The 22,475-nt window shown below is 29.6% G+C and overlaps 2 protein-coding genes and 1 pseudogene across 2 annotated transcripts; all 3 read left to right on the forward strand.

Annotated features, from left to right (window-relative positions):
* The first annotated feature begins 904 nt into the window (after window positions 1-904).
* LOC105779497 (uncharacterized) lies at window positions 905-6,882 on the forward strand. The gene is made up of 13 exons (XM_052629270.1): window positions 905-1,073; window positions 1,489-1,652; window positions 2,168-2,238; window positions 2,686-2,805; window positions 2,923-3,041; window positions 3,150-3,235; window positions 3,424-3,460; window positions 3,555-3,648; window positions 4,517-5,179; window positions 5,840-5,959; window positions 6,077-6,195; window positions 6,305-6,386; window positions 6,708-6,882. Exons 2-13 carry the CDS (start codon window positions 1,505-1,507, stop codon window positions 6,711-6,713), a joined length of 1,665 nt encoding a protein of 554 aa, XP_052485230.1. The 5' UTR covers window positions 905-1,073; window positions 1,489-1,504; the 3' UTR covers window positions 6,714-6,882.
* On the forward strand, window positions 4,567-8,845 carry LOC128031966 (50S ribosomal protein L12, chloroplastic-like; annotated as a pseudogene).
* LOC105779496 (50S ribosomal protein L12, chloroplastic-like) lies at window positions 7,771-8,845 on the forward strand. Its single transcript, XM_052629636.1, has 2 exons — window positions 7,771-8,357; window positions 8,537-8,845. The coding sequence occupies exon 1, from the start codon at window positions 7,791-7,793 to the stop codon at window positions 8,340-8,342; it is 552 nt and encodes a 183-aa protein (XP_052485596.1). The 5' UTR covers window positions 7,771-7,790; the 3' UTR covers window positions 8,343-8,357; window positions 8,537-8,845.
* Window positions 8,846-22,475: the final 13,630 nt, after the last annotated feature.

Here is a 22,475-nt window from a genome sequence, read left to right on the forward strand (position 1 = left end):
TCACAAACAATGTTTTAATAATCGGACTAGTGATTGAACTAATCAAACTACTAGTTCTCGACTCAAATAGTTTGATCGGTTTAACTGCTAGCCCAACAATAATTAAATAAATAATTAAAAAAGTCATAAAATAAAAAAATAAAAAAATTATTAAATTGGTTCAACTATTGGTTTTTGTCCCAATTTTTTATTTTTGTTGGTTTCAGGTAGTTTCCAATTCAATCAATTCAATCCTTTTTTTGGACCAGTATACCAATTGGTCCTTGATCCAATTGGTCTAACTAACCAATCCAATCATATTTAAGAACACTTATCACATCATTAAATCTTGACTGAATTTAAATTTAGAACCAAAGTAGATTTAATTGTCAAGTTTAAGTGTCAAAATAAACAAAAAAATTTTAAGTACCAAAAAATCTAGTTAACAAGTTTAAAGATAAAAACTAATTTTTATTGGAAGAATGATTTTCAATGAAAAACCTTTTAGAAAACCCTAATTAAATTTCTTAAAAAAAAAGAAAATCGAGTTTGAAATGAAGCATATAAAACTAAACTTCAATATTTATATATTCTTTTGTAAATTTGATATTTTATTTTTAATTAAATTTAATTATTAATATTTTAAAATAATTAAATAAATTTTAACGAAAATATTAACTAAAATATTAATAATCCTGATAATAGTTTACATATAATTTATGCTAATACGATATAATTTGTCAACAAATAATTTAAAATGATATAATATTCAAAGAAATATATAAAAAAAAAGTCAAACAAATTAGCAAAGAGCATATGTAGATTGTCATAAATATTGAACATTTTAGTCAAATTTTTCGATTACTCTTTAATAATATTTTAAAATTTTTAATTGAGAAAAGTTTTTAAATTCCGGAGACGCCCACAAGTTGAATCTGGAACAGATTGGACTCGACTCAACGATAAATAACTTTTTTGAGCAAATTATTTTTTATATGCCACGAATTAAATAAAACAGCAGAGAAATAAACGGGGGGACTCTCTCAAGAAAACCACAACAGATTTCAGATCCTCCTTCCAAGCTCTGCAGAAAGGTAAATCCTTTTCTTATTTTAACAGAAACAGGAAAAATAGATCCATCAAGTTACTCCTTTTTCCCCTTAAAGATTCCTTTTCAGTGATTTATTCGAAGTTTTAATCTTTTTTCTTTATCTTGCTTTTGCCCACGGCTTGATTAGATATATCTGTTTTTGTTTTACTATTTCTGGGTTCATTTCATTGTTTATGAATTTATGATTTATTTTGTAGGTTTAGGTTTTTTCCTCTTTGTTCTTTTTAGATGTGTATTGGATGATTTTTATGTCTTTTCTTTTTGTTAATTATTTTTTCGTTGATTGATTTTAGACTTTTTGCTATCTTCATACTATCTAGTTGATGTTTTTTTATTCAAATATTATTAGGTTTTGATTTTTATTAGTAGCTTTTTTTGTAAATCAATACTGTGAGCAGAAAGTGGAAAGCAACGATGGGGCTGACATTTACAAAGCTCTTTAGCCGGCTTTTTGCCAAGAAAGAGATGCGTATTTTAATGGTGGGTCTTGATGCAGCTGGTAAAACCACCATTTTGTACAAGCTCAAGCTCGGCGAAATCGTCACCACAATCCCCACCATTGGTGAGTTTGCTTCAAATTCTAATTTCCATGGAAAAAGGAAATCCATTTTTGATTGTTTTGGAAAGGGTTGTTTGAGAATTAATGGTGAAGCAAAAGAAAAGGGCTCGAACAATTTCATTTTTATTCATAGATCTTATACTGAAGTCTGCTTTACACGCTTCTTGTATGCGCTTCTTACTACCTAATATATAACGTATGAATATTTGTGTCCTGGTTACCGTTTGTTCGTGAAGTATGTAATTGTATCTTTATTTGGAAAGAGAATGGTGTAAGAGGATCCCAGTTTGTATGACTTGAAGATTTGAAAGAGAAGTTTGAGTTCCTGCTTGTTTTATGTGCACTTCAAACAGTATGGCCATAGATTATTGAGATTAACTTCATAGCACCTTTTGAAAGCTAATGGTATAATGTAATTGATCCTCTTATTAGATATAAATTATTTGTATGGGTTGATTTCCCCTAATTTAAGTGGTTTACTGAAGTCTCTGACATGAAAGGGCATACTGTTTTTGCAGGATTCAATGTTGAGACTGTGGAATACAAGAACATCAGCTTCACTGTTTGGGATGTTGGTGGTCAGGACAAGGTATGCATCATAAAACCTAATGAAGTGTAGTTCTTTTTTAGGTAAAAAGTAGGCCACTGCCTAGTAGTAGGGGAAGGGGTTGCGGATGTTGGGATCTGAATCTCTGATATGCTAGATGTTGCCACTTGAGGGTGGCTGCATGAATCACTAAGCTAAGTCCTTAGTTCTATGATATAGTTCTACGATGTTTGATGTATATATGTTAAATGTTTTGTCTCATTTACCCTCATTGATCCTCTCTTTCGAGCAGAGTTTGATATCATATTGTATAGTAATTCACGAAGCCTTAGTTTCAAGAATGCAGAAAGCACATGGATATAACACTCTACTATCTGATTTTGTTACTTGTGTTGTTTATATTGGGGGCACTGAAGCAATTCTTGGTTGGTTCTATGATTTTTATTTAAAGCTTCATATTTTCACCAGCTTACTTTATTTGAAATACAGATTCGTCCTTTATGGAGGCACTATTTCCAGAATACTCAGGGTCTCATTTTCGTGGTGGATAGCAACGACAGGGACCGTGTTGTTGAGGCAAGAGATGAGTTGCACAGGATGTTGAATGAGGTATGTTACATTATCAAATAAAGAGAATCTGTTGATACATATAGATATGAGCAGATACTATAACAACTGCAAAAGGGCCATATATATAAGCTAACAATAACTTCTTTTTTATTTCAGGATGAACTGAGAGATGCTGTTTTGCTTGTATTTGCCAACAAGCAAGATCTTCCCAATGCAATGAATGCTGCCGAAATAACTGATAAGCTTGGTCTTCATTCTCTCCGTCAGCGCCACTGGTAAAAATTACCTCTCGTGTTTCCTTTTCTCAGCCCACTTTTTTTTGTTTTTATTTTATTTTCTCACTGTTCATGTGATTTTCTGACGTGATTTGTTTCCCGTTCCAGGTATATCCAGAGTACGTGTGCAACTTCTGGGGAAGGCCTCTATGAGGGCCTTGATTGGCTTTCCAGCAACATTGCTAGTAAGGCAAGTCCATGAACCTCAAAATCTGATAGAAAGAAACACGCATATATTTTTATATATACTCCGTCATGGAATAAGCATTGGTCATACGAATACATCAGAACCAGAACATAGTTGAAATCTATTTTACACCAACTCTCCGTTTTTCTTATAGTATCCCTGTGTCCAAGACATATGGGGATATGGTTTTCCCAGGATCATGGAAAAACCTGAAAGAAATTGAACATTGCCTGTAACTTATGCGAAACTCTCGATAACATAGGTTTAGATATGACAAGTCACAATTACTTATATGTCTTGTCCTGCTTTTTCTTTGGCAATTGCAGGCATGAGAAAGGATCAGTGTATTGGTTGTTAGTTAGACTTGTTGAAACTCTGGCAACTCTTGAAGAGGATATAGCTTCCTGTTTATCCAGCAACGTTTGTAATGACAGAATATTTAGCTTTGTTTAATCTTTTTACTTGGAATTTTCATTTTCTTTAATGTATTTGTGTTAAATATTCGGACTTGTTATGGTTTATATCGGGAAAAAAAATAGTAACATTGCATGTCAAACGTGTACGTATGGCTGACAATCACGTTCGAATCAGGGATTTAGAAAACACCAATTTGACTACTCCCACCTCCTCTTCTTGGCATTATAAACCCATTTTTCTCCCATAAAAAAATTAAAGTTTTTGGAGAGATAAATCTCAAAATTATATATTAATTTTGATTTTAAATCAGCATGTAATTTAACATATAAATTTTTTATTTGATGTAATTATATGCATAAAATTTGGATTATAGCATTAAAAATATACATAAATTTGATTTTGATTTAATCATATATATTTAAGTAAATTATTAATTTATTTTTATATTAGAAAAATATAATTATTTGTATCTGTAAAGAAATATAAGCATATGTTAATTTGTTATATAAATAATTGTGTTAATAATTTATTTAATCAAATTTTATATATAAATTAGTAAAAATTATACATTAAATTAAAGTTTGTCCTTATTGGTTTAAGTTATATGTTGATTGTTTTAATTATTCTCTATAAAATAGAATAATGAAAAGATACAGATTTTTTTTAGTGAATTAGAATAACATGGCTCGAATAATAAAAGATACACATTTTTTTATTTAAATGAAATTTTGATATTTTAATTGATGACATATTTTGGGTTCTATTTCTAAACACTACGTTTTTTTAGGAGAAAAGAAAAGGAAAAGGTAAATAACAAGCAAAGCGAATTACCCATTTGTCTCTTATCCTTTTTTACTTTCATACATTTTAGAAGGTCAATTTCGTCAAAATGAATTCTAAACTTACAAAGGCAGTGTGGCTTGCCTTCCTAATCCTCTATTCACTCTATCACTCCAAACACAGGAAGAAAAGAAAGCAAATCAAAGAAGAAGAAAAATGGCTTCTTCCACTCTCCGTTTACGCTCCACCCACTTCCTCTTATCCTACGCACCCTCCCCTTTTCAAAACCCCTTCTCTCCAATTCCCTCCCCGTTCCGCCACTCCTCCTAACCTCACCCACCGTTCCACCGCCCTCCGCCCTCTCAATGCCACTGCCGCGCCCGAAAAAATCGGAAAACTCGGCACCGAAATCTCCAACCTAACCCTCGAGGAAGCCCGCACCCTTGTCGACTACCTTCAAGAGAAACTCGGCGTCTCCGCCGCCGCTTTCTCCCCGCAGCCGTTCAGTTGCCGCCCCGGTGGTGCCGATGCCGGAGAGACTGTTGTCGAAGAGAAGACTGAGTTCGATGTGGTGATCGAGGAGGTTCCTAGCAATGCCAGGATTGCGGTGATTAAATCCGTTAGGGCTCTGACAAATTTAGCTTTGAAAGAAGCGAAAGAGTTAATTGAAGGTTTGCCCAAGAAGTTCAAAGAAGGAGTTTCGAAGGAGGAAGCCGATGATGCCAAGAAACAACTTGAAGAAGCTGGAGCTAAAGTTTCCATGGCTTAGAACAGCCTTTCGAAGGTTGGTTTTTCTATGATGTGCAGTAGAAATTTTCTAAATTGTTAAGACTGTTGTACTCTGAATTTTACTCTCTAATTGATGCAATTTTATATATTTAGTTGCTTAATTTCTCTTGAATTGTTGAGTTTGTTAACCCAAATAGGACATTTGGGTGTTTAAATTTTGACTTCTTTTTGTAGGATACGTAGTTGCAAATTGAGTACTTCACAGTTTAGGGTTTTTTGCATTGGATAAGGACTCAAATCAAGTTCTTCTCAAAATTTATTCGAGGCTGAGCTAAGGTCGTCCCTTCCAGTATTGTTTTGTAAGTATATAGTCGATTTCAAAATCTTTGGTAAATTTGTGTGGGTATAAAATTGTGATTTAGGATTTTCATCTAATAAAGCATGTAAAAATATTTTTATATTTTTATATTCTTTAAACTGAAATGTAATTTCAATATAATTTTAAGTATAGTAATTCACGAAGCCTTAGTTTCAAGAATGCAGAAAGCACATGGATATAACACTCTACTATCTGATTTTGTTACTTGTGTTGTTTATATTGGGGCACTGAAGCAATTCTTGGTTGGTTCTATGATTTTTATTTAAAGCTTCATATTTTCACCAGCTTACTTTATTTGAAATACAGATTCGTCCTTTATGGAGGCACTATTTCCAGAATACTCAGGGTCTCATTTTCGTGGTGGATAGCAACGACAGGGACCGTGTTGTTGAGGCAAGAGATGAGTTGCACAGGATGTTGAATGAGGTATGTTACATTATCAAATAAAGAGAATCTGTTGATACATATAGATATGAGCAGATACTATAACAACTGCAAAAGGGCCATATATATAAGCTAACAATAACTTCTTTTTTATTTCAGGATGAACTGAGAGATGCTGTTTTGCTTGTATTTGCCAACAAGCAAGATCTTCCCAATGCAATGAATGCTGCCGAAATAACTGATAAGCTTGGTCTTCATTCTCTCCGTCAGCGCCACTGGTAAAAATTACCTCTCGTGTTTCCTTTTCTCAGCCCACTTTTTTTTTGTTTTTATTTTATTTTCTCACTGTTCATGTGATTTTCTGACGTGATTTGTTTCCCGTTCCAGGTATATCCAGAGTACGTGTGCAACTTCTGGGGAAGGCCTCTATGAGGGCCTTGATTGGCTTTCCAGCAACATTGCTAGTAAGGCAAGTCCATGAACCTCAAAATCTGATAGAAAGAAACACGCATATATTTTTATATATACTCCGTCATGGAATAAGCATTGGTCATACGAATACATCAGAACCAGAACATAGTTGAAATCTATTTTACACCAACTCTCCGTTTTTCTTATAGTATCCCTGTGTCCAAGACATATGGGGATATGGTTTTCCCAGGATCATGGAAAACCTGAAAGAAATTGAACATTGCCTGTAACTTATGCGAAACTCTCGATAACATAGGTTTAGATATGACAAGTCACAATTACTTATATGTCTTGTCCTGCTTTTCTTTGGCAATTGCAGGCATGAGAAAGGATCAGTGTATTGGTTGTTAGTTAGACTTGTTGAAACTCTGGCAACTCTTGAAGAGGATATAGCTTCCTGTTTATCCAGCAACGTTTGTAATGACAGAATATTTAGCTTTGTTTAATCTTTTTACTTGGAATTTTCATTTTCTTTAATGTATTTGTGTTAAATATTCGGACTTGTTATGGTTTATATCGGGAAAAAAATAGTAACATTGCATGTCAAACGTGTACGTATGGCTGACAATCACGTTCGAATCAGGGATTTAGAAAACACCAATTTGACTACTCCCACCTCCTCTTCTTGGCATTATAAACCCATTTTCTCCCATAAAAAATTAAAGTTTTGAGAGATAAATCTCAAAATTATATATTAATTTTGATTTTAAATCAGCATGTAATTTAACATATAAATTTTTATTTGATGTAATTATATGCATAAAATTTGGATTATAGCATTAAAAATATACATAAATTTGATTTTGATTTAATCATATATATTTAAGTAAATTATTAATTTATTTTTATATTAGAAAAATATAATTATTTGTATGCAGTAAAGAAATATAAGCATATGTTAATTTGTTATATAAATAATTGTGTTAATAATTTATTTAATCAAATTTTTATATATAAATTAGTAAAAATTATACATTAAATTAAAGTTTGTCCTTATTGGTTTAAGTTATATGTTGATTGTTTTAATTATTCTCTATAAAATAGAATAATGAAAAGATACAGATTTTTTTTAGTGAATTAGAATAACATGGCTCGAATAATAAAAGATACACATTTTTTTATTTAAATGAAATTTTGATATTTTAATTGATGACATATTTTGGGTTCTATTTCTAAACACTACGTTTTTTTAGGAGAAAAGAAAAGGAAAAGGTAAATAACAAGCAAAGCGAATTACCCATTTGTCTCTTATCCTTTTTTACTTTCATACATTTTAGAAGGTCAATTTCGTCAAAATGAATTCTAAACTTACAAAGGCAGTGTGGCTTGCCTTCCTAATCCTCTATTCACTCTATCACTCCAAACACAGGAAGAAAAGAAAGCAAATCAAAGAAGAAGAAAAATGGCTTCTTCCACTCTCCGTTTACGCTCCACCCACTTCCTCTTATCCTACGCACCTCCCTTTTCAAAACCCTTCTCTCCAATTCCTCCCCGTTCCGCCACTCCTCCTAACCTCACCCACCGTTCCACCGCCCTCCGCCCTCTCAATGCCACTGCCGCGCCCGAAAAAATCGGAAAACTCGGCACCGAAATCTCCAACCTAACCCTCGAGGAAGCCCGCACCCTTGTCGACTACCTTCAAGAGAAACTCGGCGTCTCCGCCGCCGCTTTCTCCCCCGCAGCCGTTCCAGTTGCCGCCCCCGGTGGTGCCGATGCCGGAGAGACTGTTGTCGAAGAGAAGACTGAGTTCGATGTGGTGATCGAGGAGGTTCCTAGCAATGCCAGGATTGCGGTGATTAAATCCGTTAGGGCTCTGACAAATTTAGCTTTGAAAGAAGCGAAAGAGTTAATTGAAGGTTTGCCCAAGAAGTTCAAAGAAGGAGTTTCGAAGGAGGAAGCCGATGATGCCAAGAAACAACTTGAAGAAGCTGGAGCTAAAGTTTCCATGGCTTAGAACAGCCTTTCGAAGGTTGGTTTTTCTATGATGTGCAGTAGAAATTTTCTAAATTGTTAAGACTGTTGTACTCTGAATTTTACTCTCTAATTGATGCAATTTTATATATTTAGTTGCTTAATTTCTCTTGAATTGTTGAGTTTGTTAACCCAAATAGGACATTTGGGTGTTTAAATTTTGACTTCTTTTTGTAGGATACGTAGTTGCAAATTGAGTACTTCACAGTTTAGGGTTTTTTTGCATTGGATAAGGACTCAAATCAAGTTCTTCTCAAAATTTATTCGAGGCTGAGCTAAGGTCGTCCCTTCCAGTATTGTTTTGTAAGTATATAGTCGATTTCAAAATCTTTGGTAAATTTGTGTGGGTATAAAATTGTGATTTAGGATTTTTCATCTAATAAAGCATGTAAAAAATATTTTTATATTTTTTATATTCTTTAAACTGAAATGTAATTTCAATATAATTTTAATATTTTCTAGGTTGAAAATTTGAAAATGTAATTATATCATTTTTCCAATTTTCATTTGTTGAATAACTGTTTTTAATTTTCGGATTCTAGTGGTTCTAGGATGTTCTAACCAAAATATTTTTCATTATTATCATAATCTAATAGTGTTTTATAAGGATTTGTTTCCTTTGTTAAATTTTGTTTTTCAAAACTTTGAATTTTTGTCTAACCACTTTTCTTTTGTTAGAAATTTTGACTATCTGACCTTTTTAATTCCTAAAAAGATTTATAATTTTTATTTTTAAAGTTTTTCTTCTAAAATATTTATTATCGAAAACTTGTTATTTCTAAATTTTCTTTTAACCAATTTATATTTTCTTTTTATGCCTATGATGAGTATTAGATTTTAAAACAAAACGCGCCTAATAAATTTTTATTAATTGATTTTCCTATATTTTTAGAATTTAGCTCATCAATAGTTAAATTTTTATGTTACTGGTCAAAATATTGGTTGTATTTTGAACTTTATCTAAATCTTTAATTAGATAATCATTTGTTTGACTATTTGACTCTATTTTCTTTTTTCCATACGGATCTATTGGTTCAGAGGTGCGAGTAACAAATTTGTGGAGAAATAATATCGTAATATTCTTTGTAAGTTTTTGTCTTTGATTTACATTTCTGTTTGTTTCACAGTTATTTGTTTCAAAACCCATATATCTGTTATTCTGTCTTCTTGTTGCCGTTGAGTCCAGGGAGGACGTTAGGCTTTGTGTGAAGACGATTAAGATAATAGACGGTCTTAGGTACCAGAAACAAATATTATGGAACAAATCGAGTGTTTTCAAGATAAAACTTGTAACCATATTACGCATATAGACTCTAGAAATGAAAATAATATTTCATCTTTGAGTAAGGGTATAAATAGTCTAGTAGATATTACTTTTTTATTTTTCTAAAATATATAATAAGGTCGATTTTGTAGAAGAGAGTAAATAATATAGCGAGATATTAAAATTTAAATTTAAATCATGAGTCTAAAGAAATATACACTAATGTTAATAATAAATTAGATCAAGGTTATTAATAATAATATGGAGCCTGATGTAGATTTAGGTCATTTATATTATGGTAACGGTAAAGCTAATATATTAGTGTTATTTGAGGAAGAAGATGACTCGTCGGAGGAATCAACTTCATCATCTATACTAAGAAATTATAAAAAAATAAAAAGCGTAAAAAGATGATAAACAATAAAGATATAATTTCCGATCCTATAAAAACCTTATAGAACATTGGAAAGAACAATTTACTACTACTAAAGATCAACTAGAAAGAGTTGAATATTTAAAATTAATAGAACTTTATGAACAACATAAAGATCTATTTTCTATGTTTAATTATCGTTACATGTTAAAATATGATGATACAGACAGTAGTAATGCGAGTAATTCTGAAAACACAGAATTATTCAAAAATCAATCTGATGAAGAAAAAACATCAACAGATCAGAATGAAGACATAAAAGTCTCTACCTATAATTCCAATGAAGAAAAAACTTCATCTGAAGAAGAAATAGAAATTCCAGAACCCATGGATACTGAATCAACAGATTTATATGGAAAAAGGAAAATAGAGTCCGATAATCGAACAGATGATTATCTTAGGTCTTTAAATAAAGATTTTAAAATTGATAAAGACAGTTAAGATTTTTGGTAATAACACCGAAAATATAGCTACAAATGATGTTAAACCTGAATACTTAGGAGAAACATCTAGTCAACTTGTTCAACCTAAAATAGATGATTTAAATAAAAGAAATGTGGCCCATGGAGGAATATACTTAGATTCAACTAATACTCTTATTTCAAACTATGAAAAAGCATAGATGATTTAATACAATCAATGACTATTATTGTAAACAATAACACATGATCAAAAGAAAAGTTATTAAATTACTTTGTTTGAATATTTCAAGGAGATGTTCTACAATTTCTTGAGCGATGGGAAGAGTCCGAGAAAGGTAAAGAACAAAAGGGACAATTAATCAATCGATAGGAACCCTAAAGATCTTTTAAAATGATTAATCTTAATTCTAAAAATGTAATTATGTGGATATTTTGATAAAAAGATCAAGATAGTACATATAGTTATATCCTTTCAAAAATTAAATTATGTGATATTAGATATTTAGAAGAATTTTCTAAAAATTTATTCATGAATATCAAAATTTAAAATGAAAATATAAAATTTTGGAAAAACTAATATTTTCATGAACTACCCCACCTTGCGATGAGATATGTATAAACAAATATATATCTTATTTAGAGAAGTACTGATAAAACATCGGTCTTAGATAGATAGTTTAGATTCTATAGGAAATAGGATAAATTTTGCAAGAAAAGAATAAATTTATGTTGTTTGCAAAGTAAAGTCATTAAACAAGTTAAGCATAAATTAAGTAATAAGTATTGTACTAAAATACTAGAAAACGAGTGGGAATTTGGATGTAAACAAATATATCCTAATACTTACAAAAAGCGAAAAAATATAAATTAAGGAAGTGGAAACCGGTAATAAAAAATTTATGGTAAAAGTCAAAAGGTTGTTAGGAGAAAACTTCTAAATCAAAGAAACAAATTTGAAAATGTTTCATATGTGATGAAGAAGGTCACATAGCTAGTAATTGTCCTAACAAAGGAAAAATGCTAAGAAAATGATAAAAGTCTTGAAGAACAAGATTTAGAAATATATTTTCAAAATGAAATAAATCTGAAGAAATATTATATGAGTTAATATCGAAGCAGACTCGATAATAATGAAGAATATATATCTTATGTTTAATATAGGAAGTAGTTCTAATAATCAATTAGAAGAAATTCCTAATTCTAAAAAGTAGGATATTAAATTAGGTAGTTTAATTGGAGAAGAAAAAGACTTTTACGATGAAATAATAGAAAAAATTAATAAAATCATATTTCTAAAGAAGAAAGATATAAAATATCTAAGTTCAAAATATGGACTCGAGACATATAGAGAAAATTATCGGTAACATAGTCTCTAAGTATATTAAGTGGAGGATTAACGAAATTCTTCTATTTATTAAAGATAAAATTAAGAGGAATAAAAAAATATCCTCATGATAGATATATACATTTAGGTATAATTATGATTAATATTAGAGCCTTACTTAGGAGATGTCATGATATTCCTATAATAGCGGTTCTTTTAGATAAAAGATTTGAAAATCCAATAAAATCACTTATTGGAGTAATTCAAACTAATCTACACATGTGTAATAGGATTTAAAGCTAATCTAAATTACTTTATTTCCATTACTGACCCTCTAATAAAAGAGTGTCTATGCCTTAGAGTTCAGACAAAAAATTCTGAAATAGATGATTTAGCGTAAGATCTAGCAATCAATTGGACTTCTATTAATGAATATATAAATACGGTAGAAGTAGAAATAAAATAGATTAATAACAAAATTATTGAACTCTTTAAACCAAACATGTTTACTATTGAAATACAATTGAAATTATTAGATTTAAGGGATCAATCAATCCCAAAAGACTAGATGATAGAAAAATTAGTAAAGATAGTACTTCTAAACCAAGTAAGTACTATAGAATATATGTCTTCGTAATAGACTATATTATAAAAATAATTGTAATACAAATGAAAATTAATCTTACCTCTAGTTCTCAACGGAAGAAGAAGAGGATAATATTAGTACAAACAAGTACACCAATAGGAATTAAAAGCATTCAAATTCCTATATTTCCTCGAACCCAATAGTAATTCTAGAAAAACTAGAATGGAAGAAATTTAAACTTCAACAATTGATAAAAATCAAAAGTTTGACTAAATATTAAAGTTACATTCCAATTTATAAAACATAAAAATATTCTCTAAATGCTTTGATGAACCTTTGGAGCTACAATCGGTAGTTGCGAGAAAGAATGCAATTCTGTAGAAAATGGGAATTAATGAAAAACCCATAAAAATAATAGGAATAGATGATAATAAAATCATTATAAAACATAAAGTTAAAACATATCAATCTACATAAATAATGTTAGATTTATAATTCCTAAAATGGTATGTTTTCCTAACATGCGAGGAGATATATTATTAGGAAATAATTTTATATGTAGGTATTTACCTTTTACTATTGATAAACATTCTATTTGGTTATCAGTAGAAAAAGATTTTTTAGAAATACCACTTGAAAAAATTAATAAGATTGTGTGTAATAAAAATTTTACACCAGTTAAATTATTAGATAATAGATAATTATTACTAATAATTGTTGATTATTTGAGCAAGCCTACTTATGGATAGGGGTAAAAAACCTCTACAACCAGGTGAATGGATTACCGTTCACAAGAAGTCCAACAAAGGGAATGCAGCAACAAATTCCAAAAAAAGATTTGTACCTTCACAAATATCATTTTATCCTAACCAGGGATATTATGAACCATATCCAATGGTAAACCAACCTATTGGAACAAATGTTTTAGATTATCCAATGGTAAACTAACCAATTGGATCTTCTTTTTCATTGACCCCAAACATGGTGTGTCAATCACCAATGTCTCAAGATCCGTATTTGGCATCACAAATCAGTTATGTTGAAGTGATCAAAGGATCAGAAAATTTGTTGAAAAAACAACAAATTGAAGAAGAAAAAGAAATTTCAAAAATTAAAGATTTTTACAATCCTGGTCTACTACCAGAAATTTATAATTTTATAAATGAAATATGGAAAACCCATGTTTCAGAACAAAGAGCCAATTTCAGAAGAGCTCTTACTAGATTTTCACAATTTTTAGTTGAAAAAACAACTAAAGAAAGTGAATATGAAGATTTATTATTAAAATCAGTTTTATATAGAGATTGGGATGAATTCTAACTTTTATCATAGATATTAAGGAGATAAACAATTTTCTTGATATTTTTAATATTTTATTAAGTAAAGGAAAAATAATCTGTTATGAATAAAATGTTTAAAATATGTTTGTATAATAAAGCAAGAAAAATATTACAGTAGAAATATTCACAAAATTGATGAAGTAATTTGCGAATTGCAAATTCAATTTCAAAAGCTTTTAGAATATTTTCTACAAGCATATGTTTTTAATGATTATTTAGATAAAAAATTTACTTTAAAATACTGATTAGATCATGAACCATTTGATATAACCAATATTGAATGGGGTTTTCTAAAGAAGTAGTTGTACAAAACTTCTCTTTTAATCTTTTAAACGACTTTCCTACTATAGTAAAATCGGTTTTACAAAACATCATAAATAATGGTAACTTCTTTTACTATTTTCATATTGAAATTAGTAGTTTAATTGATATAGCTGAAAAAGAACGATTTTATCAGCCATATCAAATTTGGATCATTCAAAAGATGATTGGAACTCCTCAATTATCTGCTGTTAATGAAAACAAAGAACATTTGGCAAAAACCATTGACGAATGTTATAATAATTTTGATCATTATCAAATCCAACCAGGAATTGATTTATTATCACAAGCCCGTTATCTTCTCCATGATGAAGTTTATAAATTATGGACGGATGGAAGAAGGATACTAGCATATCTTAATGGAAACATTCAGGAGGATAGATGTGAGAAATATTTGAAGCTGTTAAAAAAGATAGCTGACATAGAGATAGAAGAATTTCCATCTCCTATTATAGAAAATATATAAAATGCATGGGAAACTTGGAATTCACCATGAAGACTTTCATTGGATTATTTACATCTAGACGAGATTGAAGAAATAAATCTCAACAATGTGCAAGAAGGTTAAAGTCAAAAAAAGATGGCAACCTGAAAGAAAATCCACATACCAACAACAAAGTTTGGCAATGTGGAAGTATCATGATGCAAGCAGTAATGGAACTAACTATGAAGTAAGCAGTGATGTAATAAGATATCTAGATGTAGACAAAAAAGTCTTGCAACGTGGAAGCTATCTTCAAAACAATGATGACGCAAGCAATGATGGAAGCAATCATGACACAAGCAGGTGGAAGTATCATGATGCAAGCAGTAATGGAACTAACTATGAAGTAAGCAGTGATGTAATAAGATATCAGATGGAAGTGGACAAAAAGTGCTTGCAACGTGAAATAACCAAACTTCAAAATAATGATTTCACGCTGCATTATGAATTAACGACCGCCCATCACGCTTGCGTCATGGTTGTGGCATCATTAATTTAATCATTGTTTTGAAGATAGCTTCCACGTTGCAAGACTTTTTTGTTTCGATCCGATATCTTATTACATCACCGCTACTTCATGGTTAATTCCATTACTGCTTGCATCATGATACTTCCACGTTGCCAAACTTTATTGTTGGTATGTAGATTTTCTTTCAGGTTGCCATCTTTTTTTTACTTTAACCTTCTTGCACATTGTTGAGATTCATTTCTTCAATCTCGTCTAGATGTAAAGAATCTAATGAAAGTTTTGGTGGTGAATTCCAAGTCTCCCATGCATTTTTTATATTTTCTATAATAGGAGATGGAAATTCTTCTATCTCCATGTCAGCTATCTTTTTTAGCAGCTTCAAATATTCCTCATCTCTATCCTCCTGGATGTTTCCATTAGGATATGCCAGTATCCTTCTTCCATCCGTCCATAATTTATAAACTTCATCATGGAGAAAATAACGGGCTTGTGATAATAAATCAATTCCTGGTTGGATTTGATAATGATCAAAATTATTATAACATTCGTCAATGATTTTTGCCAAATGTTCTTTGTTTTCATTAACAGCAGATAATTGGGGAGTTCCAATCATCTTTTGAATGATCCAAATTTGATATGGCTGATAAAATCGTTCTTTTTCAGCTATACCAATTAAACTACTAATTTCAATATGAAAATAGTAAAAGAAGTCATCATTGTTTATGATGTTTTGTAAAACTGATTTTACAATAGCATGAAAGTCGTTTAAAAGATTAAAAGAGAAGTTTTGTACAACTACTTTTTTAGTAAAACTCCATTCAATATTGGCTATATCAAATGGTTCATGATCTAATCTGTATTTTAAAGTAAGAAATTTTTATCTAAATAATTATTAAAATATATGTTTGTAGAAAATATTCAAAAAACTATTTGAAATTGAATTTGCTGTTTGCAAATTACTTCATCAATTTTGTGAATATTTCTACCGGTAATATTTTCCTAGCTTTATTATAAAACATTTTGTTCATAATAAGATTATTTTTCCTTTACTTAATAAAATATTAAAAACATCAAGAATATTGTTTATCTCCTTAATATCCATGATAAAAAGTTAGAATTCATCCCAATCTCAGATAAAACCGATTTTAATAATAAATCTTGATTCACCGTCTTTAGTTATTTTTTCAACTAAAAATTGTGAAAATCTAGTAAGAGCTCTTCTGAAATTGGCTCTTCGTTCTGAAACATGGATTTTCCATATTTCATTTATAAAATTATAAATTTCTGGTAGTAGACCAGGATTATAAAAATCTTTAATTTTTGAAATTTATTTTTCTTCTTCAATTTCTTGTTTTTTCAACAAATTTTCTGATCATTTCATCACTTCAGCATAACTGGTTTGTGATGCCAAATACGGATCTTGGGACATTGGTGATTGACACACCATGTTTGGGATCAATGAAAAAGAAGATCCAATTGGTTGGTTTACCATTGGATATGGTTCATAATATCTCTGGTTAGGATAAAATGATATTTGTGCAGGTACAAATTCTTTTTTGGGCTTCTTGTGAACGGTAATCCATTCACATGGTTGTAGAGGTTTTTTACCCCTATCCATAAGTAGGCCTGCTCAAATAATCAACAATTATTAGTAATAATTATCTAATAATTTAACTGGTGTAAATTTTTTATTACACACAATCTTATTAATTTTTTCAAGTGGTATTTCTAAAAAATCTTTTTCACCGATAACCAAATAGAATGTTTATTAATAGTAAAAGGTAAATACCTATATATAAAATTATTTCCTAATAATATATTTCCTCGCATGTTAGGAAAACATATCATTTTAAGAATTATAAATCTAACATTATTTATGTAGATTGATATATTTTTAACTTTATGTTTTATAATGGTTTCATTACCATCTATTCCCATTATTTTTATGGGTTTTTTATTAATTCTCATTTTTCACAGAATTGCATTCTTTTCGCAACTACCGATTATAGCTACAAAGTGTCATCAAAGCATTTATAGAATATTTTTATATTTTCTAAACGGAATGTAACTTTAATATTTATTCAAACTTTTGATTTTTTATCAATTGTTGAAGTTTAAATTTCTTCCATTCTAGTTTTTCTAGAATTACTACCGGTTCGAGAGGAAATATAGGAATTTGAATGCTTTTAATTCCTATTGGTGTATTGTTTGTACTAATATTATCTTCTTTTGGTTGAGAACTAGATGGTAAGATTAATTTTTCATTTGTATTTGTTATACAATTATTTTTAAAATATAGTTTATTAGCTAAAGACATATATTCTATAGTACTTACTGGTTTAGAAGTACTATTTTTACTAATTTTTTCTATCATCCAGTCTTTTGGAATTGATTGATCCCTTAAATCTAATAATTTCGAATGTATTTCAGTAGTAAACCTGTTTGGTTTAAAGAGTTCAATAATTTTGTTATTAATCTCTTTTATTTCTACTTCTGCCGTATTCGTATATTCATTAATAGAAGTCCAACTGATTGCTAGATCTTCTGCTAAATCATTTATTTTAGAATTTTTTGTCTGAACTCTAAGGCATAGGCGCTCTTCTATTAGAGGGTCTGTAATGGAAATAAAGTAATTTGGTTTAACTTTAAATCCTATTACACCTGTGTGTAGATTAGATTGAATTCCTCCAATAAGTGCTTTTATTGGATTTTGAAATCTTTTATCTAAAAGAACCGCTATTATAGGAATATTATGACCTCTCCTAAATAAGGCTCTAATAGTAATTATAATTATACCTAAATGTATATATCTATCCCGATGATATTTCTTTTTAATTCTCTTAATTTTATCTTTAGTAAATAGAGGAATTTCATTAACCTCCACGAGTATACTTAGCTTAATCGTGTTACCGCTAATTTTCTCTATATGTCTCGAGTCCATATTTTGAACTTAGATATTTTATATATTTCTTCTTTAAAATATGATTTTTATTAATTTTTCTATTATTTCATCGAAAAGTCTTTTCTTCTCCAATTAAACTACCTAATTTAATATCCTCGCTTTTTAATTATGAATTTCTTCTAATTGATTATTAGAACTACTTCCTATATTAAATATATATTCTTCATTATTATCGAGTCTGCTTCGATATTAACTCATATAATATTTTTTAGGATTTATTTCTTTTGAAAATATATTTCTAAATCTTGTTCTTCAAGACTTTTATCATTTTCCTAGCATTTTTCCTTTGTTAGGACAATTACTAGCTATGTGACCTTCTTCATCACATATGAAACATTTACAAATTTGTTTCTTTGGTTTAGAAGTTTTCTCCTAACAACCTTTTGACTTTTATCATAAATTTTTTATTACCGGTTTCCACTTCGATAATTTATATTTTTTCGTTTCTTGTAAGTATTAGGATATATTTGTTTACATCCAAATTCTCACTGCTTTTCTAGTATTTTAGTATAATACTTATTATTTAATTTATGATTAACTTGTTTAGCGACTTTATGTTGCAAACAATATAAAGTTATTCTTTTCTTGCAAAATTTATCCTATTTCCTATAGAATCTAAACTATCTATCTAAGACCAGATGATTTACTTTGCTTCTCTAAATAAGATATATATTTATTTATACTTATCTCATCGCAAGGTGGGGTAGTTTATGAAAATATTGATTTTCCAAAATTTTATATTTTCATTTTTAATTTTATATTCATGAAGAAATTTTTTGAAAATTCTTCTAAATATCTAATATCACATAATTTAATTTTTGAAAGGATATAACTAGATGTACTATCTTGATCTTTTTTATCAAAATATCCACAGAATTTTGTTTTTAGAATTAGGATTTGTAATACCCCCTACCCGTATTCATCGCCGGAGTAAGGTACGAGGCATTATCGAAGTTTACCTAATTAATTTTTCGCAAAGTCTCAAATTTTTTTTTATAAAAACTCAATATAATCTATTTATAAATATTCAACATTCCCTGCAATTTTTAAAACCGGAACCAATCCAAACCAACCAATCTATTTTAATCAATTTGATACCAAATCATACTTCAATTATAATTATCCTATTTAGCATATTCATCGTACTTTACTTTAATTCATATTCATTAAACATATTTTAGTATTTATATTATCATCAAACTATATACATGCCATATAAATCAAAAAGGAAATTTATAAAAGCTACCAGAGAAAATTTAGATAGTGTGATCCTCAGTGTTGATCCGATCCTCCGTATATTTTCACGTCAATCTACAAGAGACATTGAATACACTTAAGTAAGCTTATAGAAACTTAGTAAGTTTATAGGCATAAAACTTAAATCTTACCAAACATTTATACACTTATACATTATACACTATTACTAAGTTTACTTGTCAACCACAATCATTGGTGAGTCCCTTGGTATAAACTCTCTACTTGTAACACCCCTTACCCGTATCCAACACCGGAATAGGGTACGAGGCATTACCAAAACACATACCCTTGTAAACGTATTTAACCGAATTATAAAATTTCATCAAAATTAAAACTTTCAAAATAATTAACATGTTTCTATAACTTTTCACAATATATCCTCAAAATATTATAATCATAATAATTAGGGCCTGCGAGACCCGATACATACTCATGCAATTTAATGCTTCATTTCCATTTCATTCAATTCGTAATTTCTCATGCTCATAATTTAAATCATATCACTAGCAATTTCCATTTAATTCACGTACAATTCAATGACATCAAGTTCAAAACTAATACGTATTTACCATTTAACTCAATGTTTATTGATTATACCATTCAATAACACATTTATGAAATTCTCAATTTAGCAATAAAAATATCACTTTAGTTTGAATAACAACATCGTCCTGATATAAATACACTACCACTTATCCATTTACTTTAATTCTTTTGGGCCCATTTGTCACTTACCATCCTTAATCAAATTAGGGAACGGTCACGGAAAATTGAGTACTTCACTTTCACTTTGACATATGACCTCTTATCACTTGTCCTTGATCAGATAAGTGTAGCTAGGCTACCACTTATCACTTTGCCACTTGATCAGATAAGTGTAGCTGAAGCTACCACTTATCACTTTATCACTTGATCAGATAAGTGTAGCCACTTATCACTTTGTCTCTTGATCAGATAAGTGTAACCACTTATCACTTTGTTTCTTGATCAGATAAGTGTAGCCACTTATCACTTTGTCACTTGATCAGATAAGTGTAACCACTTATCACTTTGTTTCTTGATCAGATAAGTGTAACCACTTATCACTTTGTTTCTTGATCGATAAGTGTAGCTAAAACTACCACTTATCACTTTGTCACTTGATCGAAGTACTCAAATCCAATTCCACTTAATTTGATCATTTATTCGATTTTCACATTTTTATTTTATTCTCATTTCAACAATAAATACATTTCATCATACATTGTATAATTCATGAAATTAACATTTAATCATTAAATTTCAGCCATATGAACTTACTATTTCATTATCTTCCACACTTGTTTCCTATGCACATTACACAAGATATAAACATATCATTCAACCATAGTTGCAAGCTAGTGTATTGAAACATAACTCTTTTTTGAACTAACCACATGATAAACCATTCATGACATTATTTCATGCCAAATCATATACCGAATATACCATACACACATGCTATGAAACTTTATTTTCACACATGAGCTTAAACCATATCCAATAATGCACAAATTTAAGCATCATTTCTATTTCATCATCTATCAATTATAATCAAACATATGACCAATTATACAAAAATTATTCATATATTTCTCAATTTTCCTCCTCCTCCTCTCCATTCCACATCCTTAATGTGTATAACACACTTAAACAACATTAACCATAATTTCAATATTCACTAACATATATATTCAAAGCTGTTTATCCGAGTCAGAGTCACTAAATTATTTTTATCCGGAGCTACAGAGCTCCAAATTAAGATCCGTTAATTTTCCCTGAAACTAGACTCACATATCTTCATACCATAAAATTTTCAGAATTTTCGGTTCATCCAAATAGTACAATTTATTCTTTAAAGTTTCCCTGTTTATTGTCTGACAGTTCCGACCACTCTTCACTAAAATTAATTATCTCATTGTACAGAATTCGGATAATGTTTTCGTTTGTTTCTTCTAAAATAGACTCATTAAGGATTCTAACCATATAAATTATAACTCATAATCATTTTGTACAATTTTTAATGATTTTCAAAGTCGAACAGGGGAACCCGAATTCATTCTGACCTTGTCTCACAAAATCTATTATATCTCATGATTTACAATTTCATTGCTCATACCGTTCCTTTTATAAGAAACTAGACTCAATAAGCTTTAATTTCATATTTTATTCATCCTCTAATTCAATCTCTACAAATTTTTGTGATTTTTCAAAGTTACACTACTGCTGCTGTCCAAAACTGCTTTAGTGTAAAATGTTGATTTCCATTTTGCCCCAAATTTCACAGTTTATATAATTCGGTCCTTTCTCAATTAACCCTTCAATTAATCTAATTTTCTCAATTAGTACTTTACTAGACATTATAAGTTGTTACACAACTATTGAAATTCAGAATTTCCACATATAACTCTATCTTCAAACTCTTTTACTATTAGGTCCCAAACATTCACTTTCTATTCAATTCTTTCAATAAAATCAGCATATGAACAATTTAAAGCTCTAATTTCATGCTAAATCATCATATACTTCCAGCACATATTCATATCAACTTTCAACTTCTTTCATAAAATCAAAAACTAATGAATTTAACAAGTGGGCCTAGTTGTAAAAGTCATAAAAATACAAAAATTTCAAGAAATAGTCAAGAATTGAACTTACTTGTAATAAAAATATGAAGAACCAGCTTGAAGAAGCCCTTCCATGGTGTTTTAGCTGATGAGAATTCAGAAAAATGAAGACAAATCTAGATAATTTCACTTCGGTCCTAACTTTATTAAGCAAATTTTGCAATATTCCAATTTTGCCCTTAATTCTCTTTACTTTCTGCTGATTTCATGCCCCTGCCGTCCAGCCCAAATAGGCATTGGGTCTATTTTCCTTTTAAGCCCTCTTCCTTTTATCATTTAAGCTATTTAATCATTTCCTATAATTTTGCATTTGTTACAATTTAGTCCTTTTGTTCAATTAATTATCGGAACTTTAAAATTTCTTAACGAAACTTTAATACTAACTTTTTAACACTCCATAAATATTTATAAAAATATTTATGGCTCGGTTTAAAATCCCCGAGGTCTTGATACCTCATTTCGATTCTAATTATTTTAATATTTATTTCTAGTGCACTATTCACTATTTCAAAAATTTTCCTAACTTCACATTTAACTTATACTTACTAAATTAATAATATTTTCTACCCATTTGTCGAATTTAGTGATCTCGAATCACCGTTCCGACAC

The sequence above is a fragment of the Gossypium raimondii genome, chromosome 4, assembly GCF_025698545.1.
Source record: "Gossypium raimondii isolate GPD5lz chromosome 4, ASM2569854v1, whole genome shotgun sequence".
In the NCBI taxonomy this organism is placed as follows: Eukaryota; Viridiplantae; Streptophyta; class Magnoliopsida; order Malvales; family Malvaceae; genus Gossypium; species Gossypium raimondii.

Bases quoted from the DNA above. Each gene is read 5' to 3' on its own strand.
- LOC105779497 (XM_052629270.1), top strand. From the start codon at position 1,505: ATGGGGCTGACATTTACAAAGCTCTTTAGCCGGCTTTTTGCCAAGAAA. The intron at 2,806-2,922 runs GTATGTTACATT...TTTTTATTTCAG, and splicing joins TGCACAGGATGTTGAATGAG to GATGAACTGAGAGATGCTGT. The intron at 3,649-4,516 runs GTTTGTAATGAC...CATACATTTTAG, and splicing joins CTTCCTGTTTATCCAGCAAC to AAGGTCAATTTCGTCAAAAT.
- LOC105779496 (XM_052629636.1), top strand. From the start codon at position 7,791: ATGGCTTCTTCCACTCTCCGTTTACGCTCCACCCACTTCCTCTTATCC.